Raw genomic sequence first — 10,125 nt, forward strand, 5'->3', positions numbered from 1 at the left:
CATCAATCATCATCTGTTTGTATATTAAGTGCTGAGTCCACCCACCAGTTTTGATGTGTGCCAGTGGCAATAACAAGCACACCCATTTTCTCCAGACTGATCCTGGAGCTTTTGCCATGCTAGATTTAAAGGAAGTGTATGTATTGGGGAGATCAGATAGGTTTTTCACATTTGTTTCTGTGTGGTAGCTGTAATAGCAGTCTGGGTTGAAGTCTGTAAAGTTGTATGCAGCCTAAATAACTTTGTGCTCCTATATTAATCAACCCTTCCAATTTTACAGAGAGGCTGCTGATTTTCATGCCTCTCTACTGCAGATCTACCACGGTCTTATTTCTTTTCTCACATAATTTGATTAAATTCCAAAATCTGGTCATGTATTGGTATCCTATGGTATCCTTACTGGCAGCACATCTAAGTTCCCTAGGTCCTATGTAGTCAGGGTCCTGTTTGCAGGGTCCTATGATCCCTCGGTTCTGTAGTCTTAGGATCCTAAGTTCCTAGGTTCCTAAGTTTCCCAGGTCCCGTCTTCTCTAAGTCCTATGTACCCATGGTCCTATGTTTCCAGGGTCCTATGTACTCAGGGTCTTGTTCTCAAGGTCCTATGTTCTTAGGGTCCGATGTTCTTAGGATCCTAAGTTTCCAGGGTGCTAAGTTCCCAATGCCCTATGTTCCTAGGGTTCTATGTTCTTGGGATACAAAGTTCCCAAAGTCCTAAGTTTCCAGGGTCCCAAGTTATCAGGCTCTTATGTTCTTAGGATCCTAAGTTCCTAGGGTACCAAGTTCCCAAGGTCCTATGTGCTAGGGTCCTATGTTCCCAGAGTTCTGTCTCCAGGGTCCTACTTTTCCCAGGTCCTATGTTCTTTAGTTCAGTCTTCTGTTAAGACCCATTAATCCTGATTCCAACCCCCTGAATTTAAAGCTGGGGGACATTATGTGCTATATAGAGCTGGTGAACATAGGGCTTTGATAACATGGGCAAACTATATTGCCTCTAATTTGTCTGGGAGTTAACAAGAGTGTCACAATCAGACTGATACTGCCAGAGGCAAAAGAATGTCATGCTCAGTCAAAAATGTGCAATATAAACATGTAATTTATGAGTCAGGCTGATTGTGAAAGCCATGGAGACTCAACCATCGAATGAAATGTTTATTCAGTACATCTGTCAGTTCAGTCTAAAGAGTCCTCACTAAAAGCCACCCTTGGCAGTTTTGATGATTGCAGCTTTAGGTCTCCGGGCAGGCCTTTAGTTCAGGTGAAAAGTGGTAGTTGTAGCTCTTTGTGAAATGCCCCCTGTGACTGAACAGCTGACCCCAGGCTGGAGCCTGGCGATGAAATTGTACGGAACCGCCACTGATCCAAGCTAGTCTTTCAGTATTAGTTTTTGATCAGTTTGGGCAGCTTTGTTCACCTTCCTCTGTGACAGAATGTCATTAAAGTTGTGACATTATTTGTCTTTTTTCTCCTCAAAGATTTTTTGGACATCTCTGAGATTGCACTTATCATGTTTCCCAGTTATAATTAGACAGTGACATTAAAATGGTTGGTAAATGTTTTCGTGCAGAAATAACTTAAAATACAACAAGAGACTTAACATTAGTTTTTCTCTCAATTTGCAACAGATTATTCTTCTCAGGGTCTACCCAAATCCTAGAGTGACCAGCAGATCTTCAGTGAAGGACTGACTGGTCAAGCCTGTGCTGGCTTTTTTCAAGTTGTTGTCATGTAAGAAGACTAAAAGTACTGGAAAACAGAGCTACAATATAACCTTACACCGTCTATTTTGTATACCGCCTGACCAGCTACTTTGCAAGATCACCACATTGCTCTAATTCAGCTCTTTCTACAGAAACAAGTAGATTTCTATGAGGAAAATAATATCTAACCACCATAGGACCCAAGTGAAATGGTTTTTTCCTACATTAAAATGCAAAAACAATCAGGTTACAGCCATCATTGTTTTCCAAAGCTCTTGCCACATAATTGAAATGGTTAAAAAGGGCCTCCTCTCGGCGTGTTGAACAGCTGAAATGTCAGCCAAAGGTTTTTGATGCTGCTACACTGGAAATATCACATGAGCCCTAAAATTATTTCATGTGTGGATGTTGTGAAGCTCATGCACTAAATCAGTTATTTCCATGACAAGCTCATCAAAAACGTTATGGCAGCCATGATACGGCCGGGTGATTTTAAATTAACAAAACAACAAAACAAATTTTGGATGTGAACGTTCCAGCGAGTTAAACACATAAATGCTTGAGATGCCTTGCTGTTGTTCTTCTCATTTGATTTGCTGGTGCAGCCTGGATCGTGCGAAATGGACAGGAGGTTGAAGGAATTTTCTTTAAAGTAAGGAGGAATTTTCATTTGAAATACCACAGGAATAAAAATGATGATTGGACAATTGCTGCATCCATCATCGGGGTCGATGATCATTTCTGAATAAAGTGTTTTCAGGTTTGTTTGTTTTTCAAATTTATTTATTTATTTATTTTAACTGATACTACCTAATTAGTACTTACTAGCTATGTTCACTCAAACAGTGTAATGCTATGTAAGGCAAAAGCAGCAAAAAAACATTGTAGCTGCACCATACAGACGCTCGGAGTGAACAAGCGTTCAGAGATGAAGATGACTTCTGGTGTGGGGGTGGGGTGGGGGCTTTGTTTCTCTTTGGAAATATTGATGTTATTTGAATTCAGATTTTGCCACAAAAAAAAAAAAGAAAAAAAAAATCAACTCAAGTGTGGTGCTCTCAACGGACAGAATCGGTTCTGACAGCGGAGACCGACTGATTGAACTCGATGTACAACGTGAACATGCATGGTGATGTATTTACATTCAAGGGCATTATCTGTCCATCCTGTCACTGTCCAACGGAAAGCCTCGCGCTCATCATCTTGTACAAATCTGCCGTATCCAGGCGTCTGATTCACTGTCATTTATGAAGACCATCCATCGTTTCCTTCCAGACCTCAGCTGGCTCTTGTAGCTGATCAATCAAAGTCACACGTTTTGAGGTTTTGCTTTGACTTGGTGTATTTTGCAGATACAAATGACTGATTACCTGCTTAAAACTGTAATCAGTAAGTGGCTCGAATACTCGATTACTTCGTTGCTTTTGGTTATGTTACCATCCAAATCCAAATAAGTCAAAAGCAAGACATTCCAGTTTACTTCTTGTAATTTGATTGGTGTATGATCACTTCCAGCTATCAGCCATTGTTAAAATAAGTTTTAGTAACTTAAGAAGTAATGCCTATTTTGAACATAAAATCATCTGTGCTGTTTTTTTTTTTTTTTTCTTTCACTACTGCAACGTGTTAGTTAAGACTTTTGTAATGAGATTATGGCAATCCTAAATTATGAGTCCCATTCCTGTGCAGCCTTTTTGTGCTCCAGCTGCATCTTGTGTTCTCCAGCTCTGCTCCTGCTGTAATCCTCACTGTACATGCCAGAGGAAGAGAGAAAAGCATTTAAAACAGCCATTATGTTCATCTTCGTTAGCCAGGTTCCAAGTGTTGGATTTGTACGTTCTTTTGTGGAGAATTGTTTGATTTCTATTTTATAGTTAACCGTTTATTTATTTATTTATTTATGAATGAGGTTCTTTGTTCTATGTACGAGTTTCATTTGCTTGTTTAGCCACAGAGTCGAGTATGGATTCTTTTGCTCATTTGTCTGTTTATTGTCTATTTATTTGATGGTGTTTGTTCTATTTATCGTGTGCACTGCTCTATTTTAAAATAAAGAATAGCGTCAGTGTTTTCCCAGCTGTGCATGGTGTTGTTAATGAAGAGGCCGATTCACAGCCGCTGTGTTGATCTGTTGCAGAATAGATGGTTCCACCTTGCTGACCTTTAAAGAATTAAAAAGCTGTTTTGTTTTGTTTTTTTCAGGTGGGCACACAAGGGATTTCAAATAGGTGCAATGCATCCAAATGTCAGGGAAATTATGTGAAACACACAGAGTATTTCTGTTTTCTGATTTGATCCCTATTTATTTTCTGCCCTTCACCTACAGTGATTCTAATTGGACATTTTGATTCCACAAACAATTTTCATACTGTCCTTGGTTCCTTGGTGTGTTAAGTGTCTGTCTGTGGATCGTCTCTCTCTGCAGCTAACCTCCCCCATCTGTTTGGTGGATTAAATAACTTACAAACCAAGAGATATGCTGCTCGGGTGATGGATAAGACCTCCAAGCCGTTTATTGTTGTAACAGAGTTAGAGCTGACAGAGCTCACACACACCTCGACAGGCTGCGCCAAAATCACACTTGTGATGCAACAGATCACATGATCACATCACAGAAACTGTGAGTGTCTTATCATTGGTGGAAAAGGCACCAATCAGTTTAATGCTTATGAATAAATACCTGATCATTTCAAGGACTGGTCAGCAACACGTCTGAGGGGAAAAGCACTTAGGAAGTGGAGAGATTACAGATAAGACTTTTCAGTGCCAGTTTACAATAAGACCCTTAAAAGGGTTTAGGAATGGTTGAGAATTAGGTTACTAATTATCATTACTAACAATTAAACCATTACAACACAGTTTTCATATGTCGACAAAGGCTAAACCTAATTATAAACCATTCATAATCCATTATAAGGATAGATTTATTGTAAAGTGGTACCATTTTTCAACAAATACATATTAGACAATGAACACAAAGTAAAATTTCATTTTATAAATTTCAGTTGCTCCTTTCACCACCGCATAACTTTCAAGATAAAGCGATCCAAAACCAATTGAAAATGACCACATTAAATTAGAGTTTGAGTACTCTAGTAGAGAGGGTTATTGATTACAGTTGTAAGCTGGCAATCAGTATTCGGCAGCAAATCACATTCTGAAGGTAACCATCTCAGTTTAGAGGGCTGGCTGCCCCTACATTTGGTATCTCGACACCAGAAACACTGGCTGATCTCTGTTCTACATCAAACAGAAACAACAAAATGTGAAGTGAGCTCAGGCCTGATCAGCAGGACAGTCCAGACACGGCAGCAGTCAGAGCGGTAGGCACACAGCCACGGGACCCCGACATGCAGCCACCAGCCCTCAGTCCACAGCTGACGTCCCAGCAGCCCACCAACTGGCTGCGCTGGTTTGGACGTAAAAGACATCTGTATTGTGGTTTATGTGCTGATCAGTTTTCATCGTGCCTCTCAAATGTTCTCATGTCAGAGATCCAGCTGGGTCACGGGACCACAGATACATATTGAATTAGATTTCATCCCAGAAATCCACAAGGACAGATTTTTGTTACTGTTTTTAGGGCTGAACTGTAGCTGTGTCTGCATGGTGAGACACAGTGTGATTACTGTGGTGCAAGTGAAAACTACTATTAGAATTCGTGGACGTTGCCAAAGTGGGAATATGAGTTCCATTATAGGGATATTAAACTGTTCCTCATCAGCTGGGAAACCCCTGAAACCCCCACAAGGAGCTCTGCATCCTACTTTGAGATCAACTGCACAAACAACATGTAGAATCTCAAATGTAATGTTGAGAAGTTGCAAGTGTGAAAATAAGACATTTCCCGCAGTGGCTGAGAAGCAGGGCTGTTTTTTTGTTTGTGAAAGTCCACAGGAGTCCAGGAGTTACGACTGTAATCCTGAACTCTGACTTTTACCCCTGTAGCCTGACCAGTCCGTCAGCGTACTGGAACTGGTCGCTGTTTTCATATTCCAGCATGTCTAACGCAACCACGCAGCTCTCCTTGACAACGCGCTCCCCGTCCCCACGGTAACGCTGCAGTACAGCAACACACTCGTCCTTGCCAATGGAGCCCAGAGCCTCGGCTGCCTCGTGGCGGACCATGGGGTTTTCGTTGGGACGCTCGAGAGCCGCGCGCAGGGCGGGGATGGACGCCGGGTGCTGCATCTGACCCAGGACGTAGCCGATCTCATGCCGAAACAGAGCGCTGGAGCACTGCAGTCCTGCAAACAAACACACACACACACACATTTACATCCAACACTCCAGACAGGACACTGCCTTTTGGGAAAGTGGACACCATGTTTACATTTTCTCTGGGGAAGAAGCAAATATAAGAAGGAGTTAACCAAGAATTTATTGATACTGATTTGTTTAGACTCTCTTCCTGTGTTTCTATCAGTAAAACCTCAATGGCACATTCCTGGCTAAATAAAAGATTTCACTACTGGGTGCATTTGTGAGCTGTCCCCTGAAAAAAACAAGACTAGGCAGTCCTAGTGTAGCCAGATGACCACTGCAGCGTGACCTGCTGAAACTGGACATTCTCTGCTCTGCTAATTGCCGCTCCCAGCCTGTGTGTTCATGTGGATGTGCATTGGCAAAATTCCACCAAATCAAGCTTGAGGCAGTGGCAACACTGCTTTCTGTTTATCTGCCTGATCACTTGGACTACCAGCCCACTAAACAGGCTGTGTGCAGCTCAGCCGCCTCCTCACAGCAAGACTCAGCCCCGTGTCTCGTCCCGCCTCCTGGGAGCAGACTCTCACAGGAGCTCTTCAATCTGGACAGCACTAACACTGTTTTTAACTCGTGTTGGTCCAGCTTGGACAGGCTTGGCAGGGCTGAACATGCCAGCTTTTCACCGACTCAGAAAGACTGCCATGTTTATATCAATTTGACTTGAAACGTGTGGTCATGGTTATCCGCAAAGAGCTGAACTGAGGCCAACTTGGACTTGTTTGGAGAGAACTGAAGAAGCTTCTTGGATGAAAAGTGAAATGTCTTCAAGAATCTACACACAAGTCCAGCTGCCCTCGATTCAGCTCTATGTGGGTTGACGTTAAACAGGTTTCGCGGTCTCAGGTGCCATATTGTTTTCAGCCGATAAAGGACCACGTTATCTCTCAACTGAAGTAAAAAAAACATGACATTTAGCAAAGCTGGAGTTTTTCTCAAGTGATGTGCAAATAAAATGGCCGCCCTGTCTCCTAAAATAAACAAAGCAGCGTCGTACCGTCTCCCAGAGCGAGGACGGACTCCTCGGTGCCGAGGTTGCGCAGAGCGAACATGGCCCGGTAGCGTTCAAACAGGGGCAGGCTTTCATTCAGCAGGATGGCCCGCAGCTCTGAGACGCTCTTCCTCGCTGCTGGGGGGGCGGGGTCTACAGAGCTGTAGGGGTTCTTGTCCGTGGCTCCGCCCTCTTCTCCTCCGTTTTGCAACCACTCCAATCGACGAACGGCCAACTGGCACGTCTCTGCCACCTGCAGGGTGGAGGGATCAAGTGTAATTACCAACTTCACGCTCCGCACACAACATCTGATATGTCACTGCTGAAGCAGGGAAAAGACCTAATTCTGCAACAATCTTTCCACCATTAATAGTCAAAAACAGTCAGTAACAGAAGCCCTTACCGACTGACTGAAACACACACACAAGTCATTCCTCAACCAATCGTCATCTGATCACAAGTCTTACTGGAGTCCACTACACCTCAGAGCACGTGGCACGCCTCTCTATTCCCAAAGAAATGTAACAGGCTGCTTGGTGTATGGCTGCTGTAGTTCCATTCAGACCACAACAAAAACATATCTTCTGGACCACAGATTTTTTTTTTTTTTTTTTTAAATCGAGGATTACAAATAATTTGGTTACATTTTTTCTGTATTTAGCATGGTTCTGTGATTCTGTAGATGTATTTTAATTTCCATAGTGGATCTTTAGGCTTGCTGTGGGTTAGATGTTACAGGTCAGAGGGTCATGTCCTCACCTCGATCACAGGGTCCTGACTATACTCTTTCAGCAGGTCCAGAACCACGGGATCACCAATTGCACCGAGAGCCTCCCCTAGAGACAGACGAGCAGACAGACAAACCCTGAACGATGATTTAGTGTGCATTACCGCCGAGCATGTCTGAAAAATGTAGGGAACATTCATGCCTTTAGTTGAATTCATCTCGCCAAATTACAGCAATGCCTTGTGATCTTAGGTGATGTCTTTCCTCTTTGTTATGAACTACCGTGCTGTTTGTTAGAGGTGAGAACATCATATCAGGAAGTCATTCATTCATTCATCATATTCGGTTATTTGTTGATGGACTCTTAACTGGTATGAAGACCAGAGGAGGAACTTTATGCCAAACTGAACAGACACCTTCCAGGGACTGTAGTGAACGTTGTATAAAGTGTAGTGTGTGTGCGTTTACCTGCTTCATGTCTGACCATGGGTTCTTGCTGTGTGTCTTTGAGCACAGCGGTGAGCACTGGTATGGCGTGTGTGTCCTGCATCTGTCCCAGGCAGTAAGCCAGTTCATGCTTCAGCAGGGCAGACTCATCGCTGAATGCTTTGCTGATCCATTCAATGGCCTCGGCACCTGACACAGATTAGGACATGACACAAAACATGACATGTCATCATCCATGTCCTCGTCCACAGAGGAAATCTGTCTGGCTTGCCCCTGCTGTGGCTGAGACAGACTAAAGGCCTGTTTTCCACAAACTTGGCACACTCCAATCTTAGTGAAACAAGGCTTGACCTCTAAAACCTGTCCTTGTCCTGATCCTATTCCAGTTTACCACAAGCTAGCACTCCTCTGATTAACACTACTTCCTCATGCCTCCCTTCCCCCATTCCTGGTGTTATTACCTCCTCAAGCTCTACTTCTTTTACCACGACCACTCCCCTCACATACCTCGCTACTACTCTGTCTGTATCCAAAACTACCTACTCCTGCAGCTGCTGTCCAGACGGTTTTTTAAATGATCTTTCTCCACCTTGTTTTTACTCTTCATCAACATTCCTTTCGTCCTCCCACTTTCATTGCTGCTTATAGTCCTATTTATTATCCTCATCTTTATCATTATGTTGTTATTGCTGTATTTCAAACAACTGAGTTCCAAAAGCAGTGTGGTGGAGGGCTCTGGCCGGTGGAGTTGTTTGGTTTGGTGTGGTGTGTGAGTGTGAGTGTGTTACCTCCCAGGTTCCTCAGGGTGAACAAGGCTCTGAAGCGCCGCGTCAGGTCCATTCCTGGGTCCACCAGAACCTCGCCCACTGCCGATATCTGGTTAACACTGGCCATGATGCTGTGCGCACACACACACACACACACACACACACACACACACACACACACACACACACACACACACACAGTTTGATGTAAGGTGAGTCTCCTGTTTGCTTTGGTTCTGCGATGTAGCAGAATAGACAGAACATCAGCAGCCACGCTTAAATCCTAAGACATACACATATAAAGACAGACAGACATTGTAAAGAAGAGTGACTGAACTCAAACACATTGTGAGAAAACCCTCTATAGCTCGCTGGCTTCTCCTCACAGAGAGCCTCACACCAAAGTCCACACAACAAACTGATCATTTGATGTTGTCTTGCTGACCTGCCAAAACAACGACGTGTGATAACATCAGTAACATCAGTGTGATAGCGAGGCGTGTACTTTCTGCTGGGAGCCAGACCACATTAACCTGACAGATGTTTGAATGGCGTCGGACGTAACGTTAGCCTGAGCTGGCTCCAGATTAAACAGAAAGGACTGTATCAGGTTTACAGCAGCCACCAAACACAACAGAGGCCAACACACGGCTCCGTTCAGTTTGTGTAACATCGCTCGGAGCTGCATGGGAGCCACGTTGTGAGCCGCTGTTAGTGAGCTAGCTGGTTGTGTAAGACCTCGCGGCTAAAATGACGCAAAGCTTACTCTCGAATAACGTTTCAACACCATAATTCAAGCAGAAGTAAAAGTCGCCGACACACTCCGAGTTTATATCATATACCCACTTCATGTGCTTTCTTCTGTCCCCTCTTCTTGTCAGCGACGAGCTGCCGTGCCGGAGAGGTTAGCTAACACGGCTCACAGCTGACTGACAGCGGCGGCTTCTGCCTCTACTGGCCTATCGGCGGCGGGGAAACCAGCCAAAACATGATTTAGCGCCACCACCTGGACTGGAGAGCGGCTCAGTGCGACACTACATCTCCGGCAGCATGTTTTATTTGGGGGAAAGGATGAGTGACCAATGCAATACTTGTAAATGACAAGAAAATGTGGAGCATGTTTTTATTGCTCAAAATATAATGCAGAGAGGGAGAGACTGCGAGATATTTTCCCCGTTTATTTGACTAAATTACAGGTACAGGGAGTATACATGTTACATACATTTTTCATTA

At 43.7% G+C, this 10,125-nt stretch overlaps 1 protein-coding gene across 1 annotated transcript; it reads right to left on the minus strand.

Annotated features, from left to right (window-relative positions):
• Positions 1 to 4,183: 4,183 nt before the first annotated feature.
• Positions 4,184 to 9,873, minus strand: dohh (deoxyhypusine hydroxylase/monooxygenase). The gene is made up of 6 exons (XM_030050005.1): positions 9,739 to 9,873; positions 8,914 to 9,023; positions 8,147 to 8,314; positions 7,711 to 7,787; positions 6,958 to 7,204; positions 4,184 to 5,944 (listed from the first exon to the last, which is right to left on the minus strand). Exons 1-6 carry the CDS (start codon positions 9,741 to 9,743, stop codon positions 5,634 to 5,636), a joined length of 918 nt encoding a protein of 305 aa, XP_029905865.1. The 5' UTR covers positions 9,744 to 9,873; the 3' UTR covers positions 4,184 to 5,633.
• Positions 9,874 to 10,125: the final 252 nt, after the last annotated feature.

This window comes from Myripristis murdjan, chromosome 4 (assembly GCF_902150065.1).
Source record: "Myripristis murdjan chromosome 4, fMyrMur1.1, whole genome shotgun sequence".
Lineage (NCBI taxonomy): Eukaryota > Metazoa > Chordata > Actinopteri > Holocentriformes > Holocentridae > Myripristis > Myripristis murdjan.

Excerpts from the sequence above, each read along its gene's own strand:
- dohh (XM_030050005.1), bottom strand. Across the intron at positions 7,788-8,146 it reads CATGGTCAGACATGAAGCAG|GGGAGGCTCTCGGTGCAATT; the intron begins GTAAACGCACAC and ends GTCTGTCTCTAG. Across the intron at positions 7,205-7,710 it reads GTCAGGACCCTGTGATCGAG|GTGGCAGAGACGTGCCAGTT; the intron begins GTGAGGACATGA and ends TCCACCCTGCAG.